The sequence below is a fragment of the Mastomys coucha genome, unplaced genomic scaffold (assembly GCF_008632895.1).
Source record: "Mastomys coucha isolate ucsf_1 unplaced genomic scaffold, UCSF_Mcou_1 pScaffold12, whole genome shotgun sequence".
In the NCBI taxonomy this organism is placed as follows: Eukaryota; Metazoa; Chordata; class Mammalia; order Rodentia; family Muridae; genus Mastomys; species Mastomys coucha.
The window spans coordinates 28,166,707-28,193,308 of NW_022196894.1; the positions used below are offsets into that span (position 1 = coordinate 28,166,707).

General features: G+C 42.5%; 1 protein-coding gene across 1 annotated transcript in view; it reads right to left on the minus strand.

Moving 5' to 3' along the window:
- Window positions 1-24,767, minus strand: part of Lsg1 (large 60S subunit nuclear export GTPase 1) — a 25,823-nt gene extending 1,056 nt beyond the window's left edge. Inside the window, exons 1-13 of the mRNA XM_031363591.1 lie at window positions 24,288-24,767; window positions 22,169-22,295; window positions 19,665-19,785; window positions 19,169-19,255; window positions 18,124-18,210; window positions 11,984-12,044; window positions 10,700-10,876; window positions 9,271-9,675; window positions 7,275-7,376; window positions 7,003-7,146; window positions 5,550-5,673; window positions 3,236-3,315; window positions 2,588-2,761 (exon numbers count right to left, since the gene is read on the minus strand). Coding sequence (XP_031219451.1) covers window positions 2,588-2,761; window positions 3,236-3,315; window positions 5,550-5,673; window positions 7,003-7,146; window positions 7,275-7,376; window positions 9,271-9,675; window positions 10,700-10,876; window positions 11,984-12,044; window positions 18,124-18,210; window positions 19,169-19,255; window positions 19,665-19,785; window positions 22,169-22,295; window positions 24,288-24,386 — 1,788 coding nt within the window. The 5' untranslated portion in view covers window positions 24,387-24,767. The remainder of the gene's footprint in view (window positions 1-2,587; window positions 2,762-3,235; window positions 3,316-5,549; window positions 5,674-7,002; window positions 7,147-7,274; window positions 7,377-9,270; window positions 9,676-10,699; window positions 10,877-11,983; window positions 12,045-18,123; window positions 18,211-19,168; window positions 19,256-19,664; window positions 19,786-22,168; window positions 22,296-24,287) is intronic.
- Between the last annotated feature and the right edge of the window lie 1,835 nt (window positions 24,768-26,602).

The following is a 26,602-nucleotide window of genomic DNA, read 5'->3' on the forward strand; positions in this document are numbered from 1 at the left end:
TTTTTTGGGGAAGGGCGTCAAGGTCTTACTTTGTAGTCCAAGCAAATTTTGGATTCCCAATTCCCTGCCCTGTGTGGTGGCACTGCAGTGTAACCGCATGGAGCCTGGATTCCTGATTCCCTACCCTGAGTGACAGCACTGCAGTGTAACTGCAGGGAGCTTAAGTCTCCATGGGTATCAGAGTCAAGCTGCTTCAGCTAACGTGACACTCAGAAAACATTACCTTCATTTAGAAGTATGACTAAACATTATACAGTAATATTCCATGTCCATCATATACAATAAAATATTACTCTTGGGGTGAAGGTTTAGATACAAATATTAAATTAAGATGACAGTTTTTTCCCCCTTTTTATTGAAAATAGGTTTTTTCCTCATATAATGCAACTTTCTGCTTTCTCACGCAATGCCTTCAGAAATCTCTGTAAGCACTAAAAAAAATTCAAATTGAATTTCCTATATGACAGCTGTAGATGCTGGGAACCAAATCCAGGTTCCCTGCAAGGGCAGCATATGCTCTTAGCTACCAATCTATCTCTCCAGCTCCTATTTAAGAACATTGAAAATGTTTATTAAATACAACCAAATGGCTTCACTCTTTTGCTCATAAATCTGACACTGGAAAATGCTACCAGCTATGGTGAAGTAATTCAAGTTACTAATATTTTATTTATTTATGCATGTATATATCTATGCATGTACACACTCATGCATTATTTGTAGAAGTGCAAACACGTATATGTAATATATATGTGGATGTAAGAGCAAAATGCAAAGTACTAGGACCACAGGTGTGCACCATAGCACCTTGCTTAGAGTCTTCAAGTGGGCGTGCATAACTATAATCCTGGGATGTGGAGGTGGGAGGATCAGGAGTTCAAGCTCATCCTTAGTTACAAACAGAATTCAAGATCAGTGTGGTCAAGCCGGGCAGTGGTTGGGCATGCCTTTAATGTCAGTGTTCGAGAGGCAGAGGCAGGAGTATCTGAGTTCAAAGCCAGTCTTAAGTCCCAGGACAGCCAAGACTACACAGAGAAACCATTTCAGCACCCACCCACCTCTAAATGAACAAACAACCCCCCCCCCCCAAAACAAAACAAACAAAAAAAGATCAGTATGGTAACTTCGTTTCAGCTTCCTCAAAAAACCAAACCAAATCAAATCAAAAACACAAAACAAAAACACCACTTACAACTCAAAGTAACAGATGTTTCTGTCCAGGAAATACACAGACCCCTGTGAGCCTGTGAAAAGCCACTGTTCATCATGAAATGCCTTGGAAATAAGGAGCTGAACCAGGGACTGCTTCATCCAGTTGAAACAGCACCAGCAAATAGGAAGTGGCAGTGATATGGAGCCATGAATTGTATGCAGGCTATCGGCCATTTCTGGACATCCTGGCACCTCATAAGCTAAAAGCACAGCTTTACAAATGATCAAAGCACTCCAGCTCCGCAGAAGTTTACTCCTGAGATGTAAAAGCATGTGCTACACAAATGTACACATGCACACCTAGCAACAAAATTAGCCAAAAAACCAATCCAAATGTCTTAACTGATCAATGGGAAAATGAACTATGGCACTTTACAGTGACTTATTTACAGTAAGAAGCAATGATGTACAGACACATGCTCCATAGGTGGACCCTGGAACAGTTAATCAAAGACATGACTCCATTCAAGCAAAGCATCCAGAGTAGACAACCCAGCATGCAGAGAAAAAGCAGGTTGGTGGTTGGCAGGGGAGAGAGAGAGGGAAGGTGGTATGGGGTTTCTTTTTGGAGTGATAAAATCCTAAAACTGGTTGTGGCACAACTCTGATTATAATATAAACTACACTACACTTCAAAGCTGTGTTTGGAGCCAGATGTGGTAACACATGTCTGTAATCTCAGCACAGGGGAAGCTAGTGTCAACTTGAGGCACAAAGCAAGACTCAGAGGTAAAAAAGCCAGGGCTGGCTGGGCAGTGGTGGCACATGCCTTTAATCCCAGCACCTGGGAAGCAGAGGCAGGTGGATTTCTGAGTTTGAGGCCAGTCTGGTCTACAGAGTGAGTTCCAGGACAGCCAGGTGTCTTGGGAAAAAAAAAAAAAAAAAAAAAACAGGGCTGGGGAGATGGCTCAGTGAGGCATGTGTTGCAGAGGACCTAGGGTTCAATCTCAGCACTCACATGGTGGCTCACAACCATCAGTAATTGCAGGGGCAGGAGACCTGACACCCCCATCTGACTTTTACAGGCACACACATGATACAGGCAAAATAGTCATACACAGATAAAAGACTGTGAGGGGAACTTATAAAGTTTGTTTTATAGGTGTGTGTGTGTATGTGTATACACAACATGTGTTGTGTCGGTGCCTATGAAGGCCAGAAGTGGGTGTTAGATCCCCTAGACCTGGAGTCACAGGTGAGACTCTAAGCCTAGTGACGTGGATGCTGGCGATCAAACTCAAGTCCTCTGGAAGAACAGCAAGTGCCTTTAACCACGGAGCCATCTGTCCAGTCTACTAGATGTTTAAAGTTGGAAATATTTTGAATTCTTAAATGTATTGGGTAAGATGTTAAATGTACACTCTTAAAATCTTACCTGATGGAAAAAAGTTTTGTCAACGACATTTTCAATCTGTTTGGCTTTTTGGATTTTGCCTGGCTGAAGTCTCAGTTCTTCGCCTTTTACTTTGTTCTCTAGGAGTTGCTGGTGTTGGTGCTGGAAAGCCACGGGGTCTTTTCCAGGAGGAGGGTGGCAATACAGTAGTTTACCCTGCAGAGAGAGCAAGGGTGGCAGTGATTCGAGTCACCCAGGCACAGGTTGAAGCAGCTGTGGCAAGCCCAGCTTCAGAAACTGCCCTAACTTTCACACACACTAGCCTGTCCAGGGCCCAGAGCTTACTTTACACTCAATGTGCTTTCTCCATGTCCTTCCTTTTCATGTGTACTTATTTCTACTAAGTATTCACAAGTATTCTTTTACATCGGGACATACTAAACCTGGAATACTATGTAACTGTTTGAAATCAAGATCGTTTCTGAGGACTGGAGCTGGGGCTCAGTGGTAGAAAATGAGTCAGCTCCTGTAAGGCCCACAGGGCAATACCTAGCACCACTAAAACAAGACACCCCACCTGGAATCAGTCCATCTCAATGGAAAAGCATCTTTTTTAACAGGGCGACATTACTGAGAACACAATGCAGGAAAAGCAAACCTGCTCATTCCATCAGGACCAGGCTTACTTACTCTGACATAGTCCTTTAGGATGTACCGTGCAGATCGAGGTTGGTCTGGCTGCCCATGTGCTGTCATGAATCCTCGCATGCCTGTGGGAGGGAACAGTGTGTGAATGCTCAGTTAGGGGTCGGCACAACAGGAGCACTGAGGTGAGACGCATTTGGTTCTTTCCCACAGCTCTACAGAAAAGTAACTTCCTTTCTCCATCAAACCTATTTTATCATCGACAACCTTTGCCAATGCAGACCAGACTGTAAAACTTTATCTAATTCCTTGTGTGCTTGTTTTTTGAAACCAGGTTTCTCTGTGTAACTATGGCTATCCTGGAACTCTTTCTGTAGACCAGGCTGACCATGAACTCAGAGATCTGCCTGCCTCTGCCTCCCAGATGATTAAAGGCATGCACTACTACTACTCAAAGTCTTATCTAATATCTAAGCACCGCCCAGCATATGATATTAGTTATATGCTAGGCAGTGCTTAGATATTAGATATTTCTTCTATCCCTTGATCTTAGGCATTTACTCAGAGGCCTCCTGCAGGAGAATATTTTCTACAAAACGAATGGCAACACAGCAAACATCCTAATTTAATAACTACATCTGTTTTCAGCTTCCCAAACAAACCAAGAAGATTGCACCCATTCTCAATCAGGAAACAATGGGAGACATAGTTGTTTTGGCAGAGATGCTGGGTTCAGATCTTGGCTCCTGTAGATACTAGCTATGCTGATTTTTTCAATTTAGAAAAAATATGTAAAATCCTAACCCCTGTCACACACAAAGAAATACATTTGGATCTATTAAAAACCCTAAATGTTGGTCTGGAGAAATGCTCAGTGGGTAAGAGCCTGCACTGCTCTTGCAAAGGACCCAAGCTCAAGTCTCAGCCCCATGTCCAGTGTCTCACAGCTATCTGGAATTCCAGCTCCAGGGAATCCACCCCCTCCTGACCTCTGAGTGCACAGCTTTCATGTGCACAACACCCCCAGAGACAGGTGCATAGCCATAGACAGGAACAACTAAAAATAAAATCTTAAAAAAAAACAAAAAACAAACAAACAAAACCCCCTCAAATGTTAGAGTAAATATTATATAACTGTAGTCTGAGAACAAGAAAGTCCCCACATGTAAAAGATCAAACCCAGGCTAGTCCCAAAGGAAAAACACTGCAGTGAAATTGGCAACTTTTATGGGGGCTGGAGAGATGGCTCAGCAGTTAAGAGCACTGTCTGCTCTTCCAGAGGTCCTGAGTTCAATTCCCAGCAACCACATGGTGGCTCATAACCATCTGTAATGGGATATAACACCCTCTTCTTGTGTGTCTGAAGACAGCAATGGTGTACTGATATACATAAAATAAATAAATTGATTAATCTTTAAAAAAAAAAGAAAAAAGAAATTGGCAACTTTTATAGTGCCCAAGAAACCAAACATAAGCACAGGATGAGGGCGGGGGCTAGGGAGAGTAGGGAGGATTACATAGATACTAGACTCAGAACAGCAGTAAAAAAGCTTTACAAATTAAGACAGGAACAATGCATAGGAGAAACAAAGCAAACCACCACCATCACCACTAAAAACAAGAGAACAGATTACAGAAATACAAAGTAGGGGTAGAGAAATGATTAAAAGCAGCAGCAGTTAACAGCACAGGCTGCTCTTCTGGAGGATCAGAGTTGGATCCCCAGCACCCACACAGCAGCCCACTACTGTCTGTAACTGGGGAAGTGGCTCAGTAGTAAATAGTGCGTGCTGCTCTGCAGACTGCTCACGGCCCGCATCCAAGTATATGCCAGCACCCAAATGGCGCTCACAACCAAAGGGAACTCCAGCTCAAGACATCTAGGGCCTCTATCATGGGCAGGAGCACTCGTACATATGACCACGCACATATACACAACTTAAAATGATACATGGTAAAAGAAATGTAAAGTATATTAGAGCAACTTGGCAGTGACTTTACAAGTCATGGCCAGAGGCTTTATTTATTGCACACAGAGCTATGTGTAGACAGCTGTCTGAGCAACTTGTCCACATGTGGCCATCTTTATTGCACACAGTTTTGTGTGGATAGCGGTCTGAGCAGCTGTCCATATGTGGCCATCTTTATTGCACACAGAGTTTTGTGTGGATAACGGTCTGAGCAGCTGTTCACATGTGGCCGACTGACTTGATAGAAAGTAGCAGGTGAAAATCAGCACGTATGCCACTAAAGGAAACAGCTATGAGCGGGTCTCATGCTTGCCCTGGGTTTGATGCTGAGGGACCCTCTCCGAATTTCTAGGAACCATTTTGTCTGAGATTTATGAGAGACAACTCACATCCATAGGCCGTCAACAGTTCTTCTGAGGTTGGAGGTCGGTAGGGGTCTTCATCTTCTCTAGGCTTTATAATGCTAATACCATATGTTGCTTCCAAGACTCGCCGTGGGATATTCTGACAAACGTAAACTTGTCAAGGAATCCTCTTGAACTGACTCCTACGCTGCCATGGCATCTAAGACACACTACTTCACTGCTGACACATTCTCTCTAGCAGAGTGCAGTTACTTGCTCATTTAAACAGGCTCACACCCCAACCATCACCTTAAATAGATCCTTTAAAATAATGGGTCAGGCTGGGTCGGTGATAGCGCATGCCTTCAATCCCAGCACTTGGGAGACAGAGGCAGGGAGATCTCTATGAGTTTGAGACCAGCCTGGTCTACAGATCGAGTTCTAGGACAGTTAAGGCTACATAGAAAAACTGTCTTGACCTTCACACAGCTTCCCCAATCCTCCACCCCTCCCACCACCTTCTCCCCAAACCAAAAAACAAAGAAACCTTGAACCAAACCAGCCAAAACCCAAGCCAGATATAGTAACTTATACCTGTAATTTCAGCACTAGGAAGGTTGAGGAAGAGTCTGAGTTTAAGACTAGTTTGGGTAAGCCCGTGCATTCTGGGCTAGCCTGAGCAACATAGTAAAGCCCAGTCTCTAAACATACATAAAATGATCATTAAAATATTATCTCTGTGGCTACAAAGATGGTTCAGCGGTTAAGACACTTGCTTCTCTTGCAGGGTCATGGTTCAATTCCCAGCACCTACGAAGCAGTTCAGAACTGTCTGTAACTCCAGTTCAGGGGATCCACTGTTCTCTTCTGACCTTCAAGGGGAACAGGCATGCAAGTAGTATACAACTAGACATGCAGGGAAACACACACACATGAAATAAAAATCACTAAATTTAAAAAAAGAATTCATCCAAAACAGACCTTAAGAACATTACCCTTAAGGAACAATATCATCTACAAGTGAGTTCCAGGACAGCTAGGGCTATGCAGAGAAACCCTGTCTCAAAAAACCAAAAAAAAAAAAAAAAAAAAAAAAAAAAAAAAAAAAAAAAAAAAAAAAAAAAAAAAAAAAAAAATCATAAACTATCTTAAAAAAAAAAAAAGATGTATTTGTTTTATATGAGTACACTGAACTGCCTCCAGACACCCCAGAAGAGAGCCCTGGATCCCATTACAGATGGTTGTGAGCCACCATGTGGCTGCTAGGAATTGAACTCAGGACCTCTGGAAGAGCAGCCAGTACTCTTAACCGCTGAGCTATCTCTCCAGCCCACATAAACAAACTCTTAACTTTGAGAGATAACCCTAACGAAGATACAAAGGACCATGCCTTTGTTCCTAATGCCTACAAGTAGGCTGTTTGAAGCCAGTACCCTGAAAATCCCCAAAGCCCTCACATATATTAACAACCAGAGTGGGACTGATACAGAAAGGATATTAGTGATACGGGTGGAACGTGATCTCTCATCTGGTCGATAGGGAGGATCCCACTGCAAATCATCTCTGCTTTGGTAGACACAAAAGATGGCATCACCAGGCCTGGGCAGTCACATAGGCAGAGTCCTGGCTCCACATACAGGGTCTGAAAGTCACATGAAAGGTTATGATAGCGTGTGGCAAGTGTACAGGGTCTGAAAGTCACATGAAAGGTTATGACAGCATGTGGCAAGTGGAAGGAAGAAGAGTGCTGGGACGAAGAACGGGACATACCTGGAAATGCTTGGTGTGGCCTGGCGTGGCAGACACTGATACTTTCTTGTTGCCCATGATGGTGTTGATGGTTGAGCTCTTACCAACATTAGGGTAGCCCACCTAGAAGAGAACCACAAGTCACCTGAGTGGTAGAGAAGCTAGGTAAGCGCCTGGTTGCTCTCAAAGATTATTTGACAGATGCTCTGTATGTCTGTCTTTTATTTCTTGGCTTCATACACTTTGCCTCATTTCTGACATGTGGTGCAGCTATGTGAACCTTACTTTTGCAGATGTGGCTGTTGGCCCTATAGCAAACCTCACCCTCATGCCCAGCACCTCCCCAGAAGGTATTTCACTGTTTCCATTGCATTGTCAACAAGGGGGTGAAGCCAAGCACCAGACACACAACCATAACTTCCCAGCGTCTATAAACAGCAGTGTTTTTTAGTCTGGAGTCAGTGGAACGTGGCAGATGATTTCTGAAGAGCACTTAAGCTACTGTCTAGATGTCCAGAGTTAAGAACTCAGAAAGCAACAGAGTCTACTTTATTCTATAAATCAAAGACACAGGTAGAGAAACAAGGCTTTTCAATACACATGAAAAGTAATTTTTGGAACAGAGAATATAGCCTTAAATCTCAGAGAAATTAAGAAATCTTCCATGTTCTGGTTAGTTGAGTGTGGAATTAAGAATTACACCACATGGGCTAGCGAGATGGCTCAGCAGGTAAAGAGCACTGACTGTTCTTCCGAAGGTCCTACATTCAAATCCCAGCAACCACATGGTGGCTCACAACCACCTGTAATGAGATCTGACGCCCTCTTCTGGTGCATCTGAAGTTAGCTACAGTGTACTTATGTATAATAATAAATAAATCTTTGGGCCGGAGTGACCAGGCTTGACCAGAACAAGAGGGGTCAACCCAAGCAGAGGTCCTAAAATTCAATTCCCAACAACCTCATGAAGGCTCACAACCATCTGTATAGCTACAGTGTACTCACATAAATAAATAAACCTTAAAAAAAAAAAAAAGATTTACACCACACCTGTCTAACCCCATAGGCAGACCTTTAGCTAGTACAGTACAGTGAAATGCCATTTTACTTCAGCATTTTAAAAAAAAATATTCTTACTATGGGTAAGGGTGTTGTGTATTCATTTATGTGTGCAGCACCTGCAGGCAGTGTTCATGGAGGTCGGAAGAGGGTGTCAGACCCCTGTGAGCTCTGGGAGCTAAATGCAGGTCCTCTGTGAAAGTAGCCAGCGCTCTCTCAATTGTCAAGTCATCTCTTTAGACCCTACATTTTAAGTGGCCTTCTGTTGCTTTAGGTGATAGATGAAATGCAGGAGAGAGACAGCTAAACACAATTAGGATCCTACTCCTCACTTTAACTGAAGAGCTGAGAGACCGACCTGCTACAACCTCTCTCCACCCCCGTTTCACTTCTCTGGAAAGACTTTTCTCATACACGATGTCCTAACACCTTCCATGTCCTTAGCTAAGGGTGGGTCATGTAGAGCCATGCTATATCCTTTACAATTAGGCCATATAGCTGGGATAGCAGCTACCTTTTTCTATTTTTGTTATGTTATGCAATAAAAGTATCTGTCATAGTTTGTCTCGCCAAGACTGGGATTCTCCCTAAGAGCATCTGAAACAACATAAGCTGGCAAGGATCCCAGGATGTCTATAGACACCGCACCGGCAACATCAAAACCTGTTTCATTCTCATCTCTCAGTAACAGATGTGACAAAGATCTGAACTGGAAGAAGACTATAGAATATATTTAATATAAACATGAGTGGTGACAATCTAACTCTGAAATGTTTCCTTTGACCCAGACCCTGCCCCTCCTCTGCCTCGTCTCATGATGCCAGGGAGCAACAAGGAGGAGTGTGTTCCCTATCATGCATAAGCCTGACAGTGTGGGTCCACCTGTAGCTATGGAAGGACAGGGACTGCGGGCTCACTCTCATCTCATATGCTAGCTTCACAGTGTCCTTCATCTTACCAGCCCAACAGTTAGCTGTCCATCTTTCACCTTCTTCCCAGTGTGGAGTTTCTTAAAGAGCTCCAGTAATTCCTGCTTCGACACCAGGTAGCTATCATTGTTCACTTGTTGATTTTCTGTTTTTTGTCTGTTCTGATCTTCAGAATCCTCAGGACAGTGTTCCTTCTGGTCCTGATCACAGCCCTCCTCCTCCTGCTCCTCTTCCTCAGGGATGCTGTCTTCTTCTGAACACGTCTGCCAATCTTCCTCCTCATCCTCCTGACAGTCCTCATACTCACTGGCACCGTCATCACTTGCAGACTCCTCACTAAATGACAAGTCTCTGTGTGGAATTTCATCCTCATCTGAACTAGAGTTTTCAGACTCAGCTTTGTTGGCTTCTCCAGCAACACTGTCTACTTCGTCCTGATGAAGTAACAGAAACCAAAAAATTTCAGACCTGAGTAACTGCACTTTTCACACAGAGGGCTAGTAGTAGAAGGAGAATAGGAAATACTATGCTGGAGACAAGCATACAGTCCGAGCAAGCACATAGGTGGATCATCAGCAGACTGCACCTAGTGGGAAAAGACCTTCACTTTTGTTCCTCTTTCTGCAGAGCTAAGACTGAGCCCAGGGGCTTTTGTATATGAAGCAAGCAGTATACCACCTCCAGTCTTGCTTTGATCTTATAATTGCTTTAAATAAGTCAAAAAGAGCACAGACCCCTATGTGTGAAAATCAGAGGTTACAAAATTTCATTCTAGATTGGCTAGATGGTGATGATGATGATTAGAGACAGGAGCTCACTATGTAGATCAGGCTGGCCTGGAACTCATAAAGATCCTCCTGCCTCTCATGAATTAAAAGTGTTCTCCACCATGCCCAGCCTGCACATCACCTATATTAATACCTATCAAAAAGCTAAAAGATCCTTATCTTTTAAGGATAAAAGAAGAGGGGAAAATATCACTTCTAAGTGTCTTCTAAATATCAAAAATGCTAGGACTAATTTTTTAATTGACTTGAGTTTTAGTAAAATTTGGGTTAAAGATAAAATAGCATAAACCTAATTCAAGTTTAGTTTGTTTTAAAAACAAATTCAGATCTAGACAAGTTACTGCAACCTCCATTTGTGCCCTGCATACTGTGAAGTTTCTCTTAAAAGCAAATAAAAAACCATTACAAAACTTCTTAGACAACTTCCTGAAGATTAAAAAAGTTAAGGTCCCAGATGTGACACTAGGCATGATAGAGTATATGAAACCACAAAGTATCTATGTGATCTGATTAAAGATTCTCAATATCTTTATAGGCTATGCTGTAATCACTGCACTGGGGAGGGAAATCCCCAAACCAAAGCAACCCTTACAAATCACCAACATAAACAAACCACATTAATCAAAAATCAAAACAACCCCAAACCCACCTTGAGAAAGACCCCCGTTACCTTAGAGTCACCATTTAGGCAACCAGTTTCTGCCAAAGCTGACCAGAAGATAACCTTCACACCTTCTTTTTCAAAGTGCTCAGCCCAGGCAAACCGCTGCTCAGCAGTTAGCAAGTCTGCCTTGCTTATCAGAATCACGTTCTCCTTGGCAGCATCTACCTCTTTCACGTAACATTCCTATAAAGACAGGCATTTCCAGTGTCCTCAGACAACATTGCTGGGCTCATCCTCACCACAGATTGCCAATTAAAGTTGTTATCCCACCCTCCAACCCAATTCTCTCTCTCTCTTTCTTTCCTTTTTTTTTTGGGAGGGGGGGAGATGACAGGGTTTCTCTGTGTAGCCTTGGCTGTCCTGGAACTCACTCTGTAGACCAGGGCAGTCTTGAACTCAGAAATCTGAATGCTCAGATTAAAGGCAAGTAACACTACTACCAGGCTTAAGTCACTTTCTTAAAAAAAAAAAAAAAAAAAAAAAAAAAAGTATTTCTTACTATTATTGTGTGTGTACATGAGCCCATGCATGCCATATCATATATGTAGAGATCAAAGGAGGCCTCTGAGGAGTCAGGTCTCTTGGTCAACCTTTAAAGGGGTTCAAGAGGTCGAACTTAGGTTGCCTGGTGGTGCAGCAAGTTCCTTTAACCTGCTGAGCCATCTCTAAGGAGGCCCTTAAATCACTCTCTAACTCAAAAATTAGAACTTTTGATGCTTCTACTAATTGATCCTTTCTGTGAGCTCTGAAAAGAACTTCTACCATTAATAGTTTTTGCTCTTCATGAGTTCAGAGAAACCACTATGGTCTCCAAATGGAAATATGTACAACACACATATGCACCATGTTTCATGAGTTCAACTGAATTATGTCATTTTCAGTAATCCTTACACCTTAGTAATACTCTGTATTTTATGAGCTTATTAGTTCATTTGTAAAACACTACAGGTGTAATAAGTTATGAAGAGAGAACTCTGGAGTGGATTAAATAGTGACTGGAATATCCTAGGTAAAAGCAAATGTCATTCTGTCGTGTCTCCTGAAAAAAAAAAAAAAAGACTAGCAAATGGCTAGCAATAAAGTGCCTTCTGACCCAGCATCTAGAACGTGGCATTCAAATGTCTATGCTCTTTACAGATGGGAACAATTGCTAGAGCAAACCTGTCTGAGGAGTGGCAATGTGTAACCTTGAAGGACAGGGGAGTCTGAGTAACAAGCTAGAGAAGATGGAAGGCTTGCTCAGTCACTGCTGAGGAAGGCTGCCAAGGATCCAAAGCAAACTTTACTTACCAAATCCTCACATCTAAACAGGAGTGGGTTTCGAGCATCTACTATCTGGACCACGATATCACTGAGGGAGGAAAGGGAGACAATCCAGTTACTGTCAAGTAAAGGGGACCACTGTTGACACAGTGATTAGCACGGAAGCTCACAACTATCTAAGGTTCAGAATAAGTGTCTGGGGAGTACTCGCTCAGCCACAAACAGCGGGCACCCCACTTCCTTTCCTCAGTACCCAGAGATCCTTGAGAAAGTGGGGGCAGAAACACTGTAAAGGTCAGAAGCTGAGGAGCAGAGTGAAACAGTGTCTTCTCCATGTTGCACTCAAGGAACACAGCAGCTACAGCTGCCTGCACAAGACCTGAACAGGATCAAGCCATCAACACTCCAGCCTGGGGCGGGAAGGGGGCTCATGAACTCTCTTCCTCTAGCCAAGGGGCTCCTGACATCTGAAGGCTTCCAGAGAGTCTGGTTTCTTTATGGTATGGCCCCTGGTCCATCCACCCTGCTCCAGTGGAGGTCCCCATACCCATGAACATAAAGGAAACACAAATTGGACCCAGTGGGTTATCATGAAAAATTTATGTGTATGCAATTCTTAAATTAGAAAAATATATTGGAAAAGGAACCATTGCCATATATTAATATATTTATAATAATAAGACATACTTTCTATGTATTAAGCAGTTGACATACTAATTCCTGAAGGCAAAATTAAATGCAGTTTTTTGTTGTTGTTTTGTTTTGTTTTTTAAGATTTATTTTATTTATTATTATAAATGAGTACACTGTAGCTGTCTGTGGACCACCAGAAGAAGGCATCAGATTTCATTATGGGTGGTTGTAAGCCACCATGTGGTTGCAGGGATTTGAACTCATGACCTTCAGAAGAGCAGTCAGTGCTCCTGCCTACTGAGCCATCTCACCAGCCCCTTGTTTTGGTTTTTTGAGACAGGGTTTCTCTGTATAGCCCTGGCTGTCCTGGAACTCACTTTGTAGACCAGGCTGGCCTCGAACTTAAATATCCGCCTGCCTTTGCCTCCCAAGTGCTGGGATTAAAGCCACTACTGCCTGGCTTAAACACAGTTTTTATAATGTATATTCCAGTTCAATAGTCGGCCTGCAGCTAATAAGTGATGGGGTCAGAAAGGACCCCAGCAGTCTGGAGCAGGGGCCATCTCTCCCACATACCACTGCTCTAATGTGGCTTAGAGGGCTCAGAAATCATGTTAAACCTTCACTGTGACTTTTATTACCTTCTGGTCAGAGAAGAGTACCCATCTACCCAAAGTGAAGTTTACCAAGAATTCAGTCCCTGATCTGAATTCACACTAACCACATGTTGACAGCTCCATTACAAAAGCTTTTAAACCCAAGACTGCTCATCAGGAGAGCTTATAACTGTCAACTATTACCTACAAGTTCTGAGAATGTGTTTAAACAATAAAAATAGGACTAAGTGTCAGCTTATGGTGCCACAGCAAAGCATGAATGTCAGGTTAGATGTCTGTCACATGGAAGATGCAACAGTAAGATAGCTTTCTGCAGCAGACAGCAAGCCCCTCCAATCCAGCAAAATGTAGATGAGGCAGCAGGCCAGCATGGCACTGAACACTGTGGCATTTTCCTCCTTCTTTCAGAGGCCCCCTTCCTTCCTTCAGCCTCTGTGGCTACCATTGCACGGAGATACACTGCAGAGGCAACAGGCCTACAGCGCTCTCTCCAAACCCAAACTTGGTCAGCCAATTGTTTTGGGGATGATGATTTTCTATATGGGCACTGAACTCACTCTGCTCCCACGTGCTATCTATGATTAAGGGCATGCCTAGCTTACATCCATTTATTTTTAACAAACTTTTAAACTTCTCTAAGTTAGTTTCAGTACTTCCTTTTTTTCAGGGTAATACTCACTTTCAAGCCAAACTAAGCTAAATAACTATAAAACCTAACAGCCTAAACCACAACAAGATAAACAAACATCAGCTCTATCTACCAACACAGGAAAGAAATAAGCAGTTTCAAACCAGCAGGAAGAAGACACTGCAGGCCAGCCTGCCGCAGGTGCGTATACAACAAGAATAAGCCTTACTCAAACAGAATGTTGTTCGCCTCACGCCTCAGCACTTGCCTGCAGTTCCTTTGTGTTATATAGCAAATCTTTTTTGATAACTGCTGTTGAAATCAAAGAGACAGATGGCTTAGTCAGCCTGTTAGCAAACAGGGACATCTGCCACAGGGAAGACATCAGTAAAACATTTCCCATTAAAGATGTGGCAGTCAGTAGTCATTTCACTAATATTTCTGGCTAACTCAGGTCTATTTCTATGTGATACAAAGCATACCGTGTGACTAAGGAAGGGTTGGCAAGGTAAGTCAGCAGTAAAGGCACCTGCTGTCAAGTCTGACAACCTGAGCCAGACCCTAGGACCCACATGGTGAAGAACACAAGCAAACCTCACAAGTTATTTTCTGATTCCTACAAGTATACATGATGACACAGGCATATCTGTCCCCATCATGTATAGACTCATAAATAATTAAATATAATTTAAAAATTTATAAAAGAAATTATAGCTCAGCAAGTAATAGCTGCACTCCAACAAAACTACAATCTTTAACATGTACAGGCTCACTGTGGGGATCCCACATGCTAATTTATGGGCATAGAACGTAAATACAGGCCAGGCAGTGGTGGTGCACACCTTTAATCCCAGCACTTGGGAGGCAGAGGCAGGTGAATCTCTGTGAGTTTGAGGCCAGCCAGGGGTATACAGAGAAACCCTGTCTTGAAAAACCAAAAAAAAAAAAAAAAAAGTAAATACAATGACACTCCATCAGTCCTGGAGGACTTAACATACATGGCTACTTCTGCCCCCTCTTACAAGCTACAAGAACAGAATAAGTAGCAACCCTCATTACAGAGCAAGAATGACAGGACCAGAAATGCCCAGTCAGTGAAGTAAGACTGCTTATGCCCCAAGCAGTTGAGGGCAGAAAGGTAAGTTCCCAGGCTGCATTGCTGTTCCAACTCAGCCCAACAGCATTTCCTCTACCCTGGCAGCAGAGGGCTGGGGTTTACTATGGGTCAGAACCTGACCGGGTCTCCAACTGAGACTCAGGCCTGGGACAAGATGGGGAAGGGAGGTGTTGTATATGGGAGAGGGGGGCAGAATTAAACATAAGCCAACCTGTGAGGGTGCCTAGTTCCTTGCTGTCATACCATTCTGAAAATTCTTGGTTTTGGATTTTTCCAATTTGTTGCAGCTGTTTCAAGGCATGTTCTAAGAATTTTCTAAATGTCATCGCTATCTGTCATTACGGCTCCCCTTTCCTCTAATCTTATTAATGAGTCTTTTCTCTCACTTTGTTCAGAAAAGACTTTGTCCATCTTTATCGTTTTCAAAGACTCAATTTTGTTTTGTTGATTTTTTTGTTTCCTTTTCAATAATTTTGGCCCTGATCTTAATTATTTCTTTGCATCTACTGATTTTGGGTCTGCTTTGTTCTTTCCAGCACTGTGAGGTTTATCTTTAAGCTATTTGGGATTTTTTTTTTTTTTTTTTTGAGGCAGGACTTGAAGGTGCTATGTAGCCAGGATGAACCTGAATCCTTTTGGAAAGAAAAAAACAAGGCTATACTGTGGGCACAGGTCTTTAATCTCAGCAGCGAACTTCCTTCAGAGACCTCCTTTGACCTCCCATATTCCAACAGGTGGGAGATGGCTTTAAAAAGCTGAGGTGCCACTAATCCCTTCTTATGGTTTGAGAATATTGACAAAATTCTGCCACCATCACTAACTCTTAAATGTTTTCTCTCTTTTAGTATAGAATAGAGTTTATTCAGGGCATAGAGAAGGGAGTTGAGAGGATAGTAGAGACAGAGGTGGGGAGGGAAGAGGAGTAGAGGCAGGCCGGCCATGAGCACATGGAGGGAGAGGTGGGAAGAGTAGAGAGGACAGCAAGGGAGCAGGATGCAAGAGAGAGGAATGTTTTCAACATCATAAAAAGAAATGAGCTTTCTTTTACAAGATAAATTGAAGTCCTAAGTAAACAAATTTGTTTCTGACTGTTCCTCCTAGGTACATTTTATGGATTTCCAATAAACACAACCCGAATGTCTCTCACTTAAAACCATTTCATGGATAAAGTTTATTTGCTAAATCCTTGAAAGTTAATCCAGAAACAGAGGAAAACACGGCCTTCTTACCATGAAGAAAGAGAACAAGGATTCAGAATGTCTCTGTGGTGACATATGGGAAAGGATCAAAGTCTTCCTTTCACTCCAAACTCATCAAAAAACCCAACTGAAAAAGTGATCTGGGGGCTGGTGAGATGGCTCAGCGGGTAAAAGCACTGACTGCTCTTCCAAAGGTCCTGAGTTCGGATCCCAGCAACCACATGGTGGCTCACAACCACCCGTAATGAGATTGGATGCCCTTTTCTGGTGCGTCTGAAGACAGCTACAGTGAACTACGCCATGGTCAGCGGGGCCAGCAGAGGTCCTGAGTTCAATTCCCAGGAGCCACACACATGATGGTTTACGGCTATTTCTACAGCTACAGTGTACTCATACACATAAAATAAATAAAATAATCTTGAAAAAAAAAAGTGATCTGGGCTAGGCATGGTGGCTGATGACTTTAATCCCAGCACCTGGGAAGCAGAGGCAGGTGGGTCTCTGAGTCCCAAGCCAGCATGCTCCACAGGGCCAGCTCCATGATAGCCAGGACAACACAGAGAAACCTTGTCTCTAAAAACAAACAAGCCAACCAATCTGGGTTGTCCTAATCTTCACCAGCACTCTCTTTTATTCTATAGCACCCACGGCTTTGCTATCCACAATCACACTGCCCGGTCCTTGACTAGGCATTCACTGTGTGCTCTGAGCTAAAGGACTCTGTCTCACTCCTCCATGTGTCCTTGGAGCCAAGCAGCCTCTCCTACAGCACATACCTCTGAAACTGGGCTTTTCTGTGCTTATTTTCCACATTAGCAGAATGAACTCAGTGTACACTTGCTGAAATAACTACAGGTGCTTCAGAATTTACCTTATATTAACATTTATTCTTTTGTTTTAAAGATTTATTTTTTATGTGTGTAAGTGTACATTTTGGTAAATGTATGTCTGTGCACAATACATCTGCTAGATCTGCCATACCGTGGAGGCCAGGAAAGGGTACAGGCTCCATTGGAACTGGGAACTGAGCCCTGGTCTTCTGTAAGAGTAACAGCTACTCTTAACTGCTTAGACATCTTTCCAGCTCCACCAGTCACTATTCTTACTTACTTGTGAAATGTACTCATCTAACACACACACACACACACACACACACACACACACACACACACTCTCACACACCCATCCTCTGGTACTGAAGAATGAACTTAAAGATCTCAAACATGCTGGGTAAATGTTCTACAACTGAACTACCTCCCCAGACCTAAAAAGCCATTATAATTGAAATTGAATACTGTATTATACTTTCAGGTCTCTTTCCCCATGCCCCCTCCAGACAGGGTTTCTCTATAGCCCTGGCTGTCCTGGAACTCTTTCTGTAGACCAGTGCTTTCAGGTTTAAAGGTGTGTGTGTGTGTGTGTGTGTGTGTGTGTGTGTGTGTGTATGTGTGTGTGTGTGTGATTTATGTGCATGTGCTTATGTGTGCGTATACAGGTGGCCATGGAGGGGAGCCCCTAGATAGAAGTTACAAATGGTCATGAGTTATCTAATGTGGGTGCTAGTTACCAAACTTGGGTCCTTCGAGAGAGCAGCAAGAGCTCGCTCTTGCTGTGTCATCTCTCTAGTCTTATATTTTTAGGTTTTTTAAAAAAATTAATCCCATTCTCTGAAAAATTCATCCACACATATAATATATTCTAATTACATTTTTTTCTCTCTCTCTGTCTCTCTCCCAGCTCCAACCCAGCCCTATGAACATCCTCTCCCACCCACACCTTACAGAGCCTTTGCCAGAGTTCTACTTTTGGTTTAGTTTTGTGATCTGCTTACAGTCAGGGCTACTTTCAGTTTTGCATAATTCTCAATAGCTCACTATGTAATTTAATCTCCCTCCAGTGGAGGAGCATATGTCAACATTAGATCCCATAACAACACTGCAATGTCTTCATCAAACAAGGAAAACATTCCTCACCTTCTCTCAATGACCCTCCAGAGCTGGCGCCAGAAGTCCAAATTTCGTTCAAAAGGAGTCAGTATCAACTTCTGTTCCTCTTCCAGCCTGGTTTTAGAATGAGAAGGTTACATCTCTGCCTGATCATAATAGTTTCAAAGAATTATAAATACTCACATTTATTATTATATTAAAGAAGACAAATGTACAAATACTATACCCCTCAACCACATCCCAGCCCTCTTTTTACTTTTTTCTTTGTAGTCTCGGAAGGCTTTGAGAACTCAAAACCTTTCCATCTCAGCCTTCCGAGTAGCTTCGATTATAGGCCTGCACCATCAGGCCAGGCTCCACCCAATTAATTTAATACATCTCTTGTTGAGTCAATTCAAGAAAACAAACTTAGCCATAGTATAGTCCACCAAATTCAAATTTTATCTTTAAGCCCTTGGAGTTTCTCTCTCATAACTCTTACTGGACAAATGCTCAGAAGAGCACCTCTGAGTTGCAGAAGAACTAAAATAGAAAAGACTGGGGCCAGAAAAATGGCTTAGTAGTTAGGAAAGAACAACTTTCAAACACGTATAACTCTAGTTCCAGGGGATTGAATGCCCTCTTCTGACCCCTGCTGGTCACTTACTCTGCAGGCACATACACATACTCAGGCAAACACATACACACATGTAAAATAAGAAAAGACTAGCAATGGAGCACAGTAACCACTAAGCACCTTTGGGCTCAGCTGCACCCTAAGTGTCATCTATATACACACCAAAATGCACTAGCAAACACTACCACCCTTCCTCACCTAAAATTCCATTTTATTAGTTATTTTGTGTGGGTATTTAGAGGCCAGGGGACAACTTGCAGGAATCATCTCTCCTTTCATAACTTGGGTCCTAGAACTGAACTCAAGCTTGGCAGCAGTGCTTCAACCTGCTGAGCTTTCTTGCCAGTCCCTGTATTTCTCTTTTAAATGAATCAAAACTTCAGGAGGCAAACGGCAGTGCAAGCTAAAATGCCTGCGCCCAGGGCTTCCAGGCAAATCCTTAAGCCCAGTACTCACCGGACAAGCTGGCGTCTCCATTTTAGGAAATTCTCTTTCTCTGCTTGTTTCAGTTCTTCTGGGCTAGTTTTTCTGTCCCAATTTGGTCTGAAACAATCACAGAGAAGAAGAAATGTTATATATAAGCAATCACAATATGAGAGAATCTGAATGTAAATAGCAGCTGGAAAGGAGAAGGAAGCAGGAAAATTATGAACTAAGAATATACTCAGTGGCTGTGTTTTCTTCTTTAATTCTTTTTAAAATTAATTTATTATTTTATGTGGATGACTGATTTTGCCAGCATGTATGTCTGTGCACCATGTGCATGTCTGGTACCTATGGAGGCCAGAAGAGGGCACAGGATGCCCCAGAACTGGAATTACAGATGGCTGTGAAATGTCACAGGAATACTGGGAACTGAATCTGGTCCTTTGGAAGAGCAGCCAGCGTTCTTACCACTCTTAATCCAGCCTCATTCTGTCTTCTAATGACCTTAAATTCGTGTTCAACTTACCTCCTTGGTATACACAAGAACTGTCTGTTTTCTTCGTGGAGTTTATTAATTCTCTGGCTCTCCTCAGAAGACAGCAGTCCAGTTCTAGCCTCAGGGAGCACAAACTTAATATTAAGCTTCTCTGTTCAGAGAAAAGAAAGTACCATTAGTCAAAACGCAATTTAGAGGCAAAGGCTGTACCTTAGTTACTACAGTGCCTGCCCAGCAAGCATAAAGCCTTAAGTTCTATGCCTAGCACCTTTAAATGGGCTTTGTAGTACACACCTGTGATCCTAGCACTTGGGAATGGAGACAGGAGGGTCAGGAGTTCAGGACCTAGTGACAATTCTGGAATTTGGGGTTCTTTTTAAAGAGGTAGAAATATTATAAGAATATGTTTTCATTTTAATCCCAGGTGTGGGGATTTGGGACTGCTTCGCTGCAGCTGAGTATAATCTGCCTTGTGCTCTAGCAGAGGTGTGATTTTGCCAGCTGCAGATAGTTTCTGTGATAGTGTGATGTATGGAATTCTGGGAAATTTTCAAAGGGTATATAAATGCTAGCGCCCTGATAGGTGGGATTGGCGGTTGTTGGTCATTCAGGAGGATTGGTTGTGGTTTGTTAATAATTGTGTTCATAGAAGAAACAAAAAGAAAGAAATTAGATTCAGATCTCTTTCCTCTCCCTCCTTTCTCTCTTATTTAGTGATGGGTGGTGAAATGGAGATGGACGGACTTAAAGGGCGATAAAACGAGGAACCCACAAAGTAGCTAAGACTGGCTAACGCGACCTCACTAGTATATACAATTGAAAAAGTAGAGCCTGTAGGAGCAGAGAATGAATGTGTTAGAGGAAGAAACAGGATGAAGGCCAAAAAAGAGTGCAAGGCTTCAATGAGGCTTGAGAAGGAGTTCTAGACAGCCAATGATCAACATGGTGACCTCACCAAGGAATGCTGGACTGTCCACTTGAAATTTACCAAGAGAGTAGACTGTGAATAATCTTACCACACACAAGGGAACCATGTGCAGTGATGGATCTATCAGTCAGCTTAAAAGTCACCTCCAGTACATTGTGTGTATATATTAAAACAAATTGTCTACCGTAACTTCATAAAGCTAGGAAGTGGGTAGCATGACTGTCCCTCCCCCCAAGCCACAAAACCCAAGTGAAAACAAACACTCCCCCCAAAACAAAACCTACCAGAAAATGAAATCTAAAACTATGCCATTACTTGCCTAAAAACCTATTAAAAACCCGTATTCCTCAACCCCTTAAAAGACAATGCCTCACTATGTAGACCAGGCTAGGCTCAAACTCCGATATTCACTCATTTCTGCCTTCTGCACTCTGATGTGAAAGGCATAAGTCACCACACCTAGCCTTCCTTTTCCTCCTCCCAGGAATATGGCCCTTGCCCACCCCTCAGTGTCAGGGCTCATTACAGCCTGTCCCCTGCACCAGCACAACCAAACTTGAGACAATTTCTGAACAAAGTAGGCTGCCATTTCACACCGTGTCTGGATGCCTCTGCCTGCCTGTTTTGTTTGGAGATAGGGTTTTGCTATGTAGCCTAAGCTGGGGATTTAGTATTTGTAGCCCAGGCTGGCCTCAAACTTATGGCAAGTACTGCACAAGTGCTGGGATCATAGGTGTGCATCACTATAAACAGCTGTCTCCTGTCCAATTACCTACTCATCACCCAATCTTGTCAGACAGAAATTACTATGAGCCTGCGTAGAGCTCACTGTTGGGCCTGCTGTTTCTTTTAAACCATATAAAATATTTTAAAAATTAATGAAATGTATCTTTTAACATTCTATGAGTAGCCACCACAAGGTATGAGAGTAACTGATTCTAAATAAAGGATTTGGAACAAATAAACAAGTGATTTTCTAATCAGCATGACATTTATAAAATAGTAAGAGAGATAACATAATAGCATCTATCAGTTACTCTGAGTGCTTAGAACACATGCACTTACAACAGTGACCAAACACAAAGCGCCAGGCAGCAGCAAGGATGTTTTGAACTCGATGATGAAGTACAATCTGAAGTGCTTTTTGTTCTGTGTTTAAACCAGGGTCTCACTATGCAACCTTGGCTGGTCTCGAATTGATGTAGACCAGGCTGGCCTGGAATTCAGAGGATCCATCTGCTTCCAATTCCAAAGTGCTGGGACTAAAGGAATGCACCACCATGCCTGACATCTGAAGTGTTCTTCAGAGTTGAATTTAAAAACCACTGTGGCTGGGCAGTGGTGGTGCACACCTTTAATCCCAGTACTTGGGAGGCAGAGGCAGGAGGATTTCTGAGTTCCAGGCCAGCCTGGTCTACTGAGTGAGTTCCAGGACAGCCAGGGATACACAGAGAAACCCTGTCTCGAAAAATGAAAAACAAACAAACAAACAAACAAAAAACCAGTGTTGTCTTTACCTTACACCCATGGAACTTTCCCATACTGCTTTATGGATTCAAGATAGCAGTGTGACCAGTGTCACAAGCACTAAGTAATAACGACTTACCAGCCACAAATTCTGTCCCCGCAAGTTCTGCAGTTGCAAGAAAATCCTCAAGGGAGCTCTGTTCCGTAACTGATTGAAGATTCAGACGGCCCCAGTCATAGCCATCATTGAGTTCACTCGTATGTAGCTATGAATAAAACACAGAGCAAAGAGTGAGGCAGCTCTCTTCTGCTCTTGGCACCCACACAGCTCTACCTTTCCTTGTACTATGTCCTATGTTCTCAAGGTGGTTTGACTGGCAATGCCTAACTGTCCATTGCTGTCAATGGCATTCTTATCCAGCAACGCAAAAACCCAAGATCAAATATTTAAATAAACACTTTCTTACCTCAACAAGGGTACTTCCCCTCTATCATGTAATTCAGGGTCTTTTGAAACAAATTTTATTGTGTCCTCATTTCATTATCAAGGACACTGACGTTTAAGCAGGTAAAATGATATAGTTGCAAACTAAGTGCTGATGAAGAATTAGAACCAAGACTGTCTTTTTTTTTTTTTCCTTTCCTGAGACAGGGTTTCTCTGTGTAGCCCTGGCTGTCCTGGAACTCATTCGGTAGACCAGGCTGGCCTCAAACTCAGAAATCCGCCTGCCTCTGCCTCCCAAGTGTTTAAACCAGGGTCTCACTATGTAACCCTGGCTGGTCTGGATTGATGTAGACCAGGCTGGCCTGGAATTCATAGAGGATCCATCTGTATCTGATTTCAAAGTGCTGGGATTAAAGGCATGCACCACCACTGCCCCGTGAACCCAGACTGTCTTGACTCTGCCAGCCAGTTAAAAAATTTTTCATTAGGATCGACGAGAAGGAATATTTAAAAGCCAAGCAGGGTAGTGCATGCTGTTGTCACAGGAGCAGGAGGCACAGAGACCACACATTTAAGGGCCATCGTGAACTGTGTAGAGATCTGCTCCTCACTTCCCTTAGTCTCCTGTGCCTGAAATGACTACTAAAAAAAAGAGCTACCTGCAAATGCTGTTGATTTCTCATACAAACCAGAGTTTGATATATACCATCCTAAGTTATATGCTTACTATGGATACATAGTTTTTTTCAAAATGAAATTAAGGATTAAAAGCTTAGGGGTAGGGGGTGGAGAGATGGCTCAGCAGTTAAGAGCACAGGCTGCTCTCCTAGAGGTCCTGAGTTCAATTCCCAGCAACCACATGGTGGCTCACAACCATCTGTAATGGGACCTGATGCCCTCTTCTGCTGTGTCTGAAGACAGCAACAGTATACTCATACATGAAATCTTAAAAAAAAAAAAAAAAAGATTAAAAGCTTAGAAGTAACACAAATCAGGATATGAGTTAGAATTCCTTTAGATTAAAATCAAACCTCTCTACTATTTCCCAAAGGCTAGTACATTGATAAGTCACCAAGAAACCAGTTGAGATGATTAGTAATCAAATGTCCAGACTTGAACACTGAGAAGATTGTGTATTCCTCTCACTATCTGTTTGGAAATGGGAAGGTGTGTCTGACATGCACCAGGGACAAACAACTTCAGCACAATATCTTAATGAAGATTCAGAATGTACTCAAATTCTCTCCTGGGATTAATTTCTATATTTCATTTACTTCTTAAGGCTACTATACTATACTATGATATTCCCTAAGCTTCTAAAGACATTGTCAATTCCTTAAGACAAACACCAAGGGGGCAAATAAAGGAAAGCAGGGATCGGAGTTATTTGTTCTTCTGACGGAACCAACTACTTCTAGAGAATCGATTCTCTAGACAACTAAAATCGGAAAGTTTAAAGATCCAAGCGTGGTGGCCACGGCTTGTAAACCCAGTACTCTCTAGGTACTGGCAGGAGGAAGGCAGTCCTGGGCCAACCTTGGCCGCATACGGACAGTTTCAAAATTTTACGATAACAAGTTACTTTTTTATAGAAATTTCCAAGAGCGCCTGCGGCTTCTAGAGCAAACGCCAAACACAGAGAAACATTCCAATACGAAAGGCTCCTCACGTTTTCATTCCCACTTCATTACACACCAGTCCTGTATTAAGCCTCTCTGCGACCTGCACCAGCATGAGTTCTGGCTCCAACTTTTGTAGCATGGAGGCTCTCAGAACGAAACGGAAAGAATATAGAGAGCACGGATTTTCTTACCCAGGAGTCGGTATGGCGGTGGCTGCGGCTTCGTTGAGTCTGATGCCGGAGAAGTATCCGGCCCAGGGACCCACCACTCGGAGCTCTTCTCCGACCCATCACAGCACACCAGCTGCACGAACTGCTTCTCAGCGCAGGAGGCTTCCGATTTTCTTGACTAAACCAGGAAGTGACGTAAGAGCGAGTCTAAATTTTTCCAATCCTGAAGTGTAGCTGGGGGGGATTGAATGACGTATGTCAGAATGATTTTGGTAGATTCCGAGTTTGATAATATTATAGAGAAGAAATGTAAATTTTGTTTCTCGGGGATTCCTTATGGCTACTCCTAGGACTGTTTCCATTTTGATACATCGATCGACTTAAGAGAATGGTACATTTCAGACTTGTACGTCACTGTTTAAAGTCCGACGGGAAATTGGGACAACTGGAAAATATGGCCGCCCACATTCACAGGACTAACTCCACCTTCCCCGCGGCTGTCCTCAGGAGGAGGAGGGGACTTCTGTGGCTCTAGGTGGCAGAAAGTTCCCGATGCTGATTTTTCCGCTCAGCAATTAAATCGGTTTTTGTTTTCCTAGTATTCTCTATATTACGGAGCGAGGAGAAAAGTTCACACATAGGTGAGAGTTTAGAATGGACAGTTAAGTAGCATTTTCAGAACTTTTGAGAATGAAACCCGGCGGCATTGCTTTTCTAATTTATGTAGAGAAAAAAAATTCACATGTTCCAGTGAGCATTGTATCAACATTTTTTATAATTGAAATTAATTAAATTAACAGAGTAAATTCCAGGACAATCAGGACAGAGAAACCCTGTCTCGAAAAACCAAATAAATAAATAAATAAACAAATAAATAAATAAAGTGAAAATAGTGATCTGGCTCCACTAATAGATATTCAATATCCCCAACCAATCATCAGCTTTCCTTGTAATGTGTATATAAAAAATCAATTTAAGCCAGGCATGGAGACACACACCTTTAATCCTAGCACTTGGGATACCTGATGGCAGATGTCCACAAAGAGAGTTCCAGGACAGCCAGGGCTACATAGTGATACCCTGTCTAAAAAAAAAGGAAAAAGACATCAGTTTGAAATCAACTGTGTTGAATAACATTCTCATTGGAGGGACCACTGTAACATGCTGCTTAGCTATGGAAGTAGTTTTTTACCGGCTATAGATCAAAGATAAACAGTGTCAGGAATTGAACGGAAGTCTTGTTACTCTTCCATATTATTGAAAGCACTTGGTCAACATGTATTTTAGAAGTCATTGTTGCTAACTTGTTTGATTAATCTATGTATAATATTAAAATATAACTAGGTGGCACATAAATATGTAAATATACACATACATGTATACATGTGTACACACACACACATATATATATATACACACATGCACAAACACACAATTTTTACTTGTCAGTTAAAATAATTAAGAAAAATATCAGGAAGGCACCTAGTCCAGTACTTTTCTAACTTTAGTGTGTACAGAAATTTCCCAGGAATAACCTTAACAGAATGACTGATTCATAAGTTCTGGGTGGTGTGTGTGTGTGTGTGTGTGTGTGTGTGTGTGTGTGTCTAACAAGTTTCCAGGTAACAAATAGCAAGAGTAGCCCATTCTTTTCTGGTGCAGATGAGGACGCAGCATGGGACTAGCTAGAGGTCAGTCATAGCAAGTTAGTAGCCAGCAGAACTGGGACCACACCGCTCACCCATTTCTGATTCTTTGCCACATTCTTTTTTTGTGCCATACCTCCACTAGACTCTTGCTTAATTGGAGTGAATTTTGTGGAGCTCCCAAAGGACTGACAACGTTGGTAGTAATTGGAAAAGCCTTGGGAAGGCCGGGCTCACAAACCAGGGAAGGAATGCATGAGAATGTGATTTCTCCATTTCCCAACTTAGAAGCATGACTGTAAAATCTCTGAACACAATCTCCAGGAGGAAGATAGAGAGAAGACACACAAATAGAATTAGAGAGAGCATCTGGCATTGTTAAAGATAACCCAAACTCAAGGAAATGAAGGGCTATGCATTTTAATAAAGGCAACATTAATAGGGACTGTAGATAAAATGGCCATCTCATTACTAGAGTTCAACTGATAACTCAAGGCTTCACCTTAGTTCTCTTTTGCAGAGCTTTTGGAAAGCGAACACTATTTGGTTGGTTGGTTAGTTAATTAGTTAGTCAGCTTGTTTGTTTTAAGACACACTCATGCCAGGCAGTGGTGGGACACGCCTTTAATCCCAGCACTTGGGAGGCAGAGGTAGGCAGATTTCTGAGTTTGAGGCCAGCCTGGTCTACAG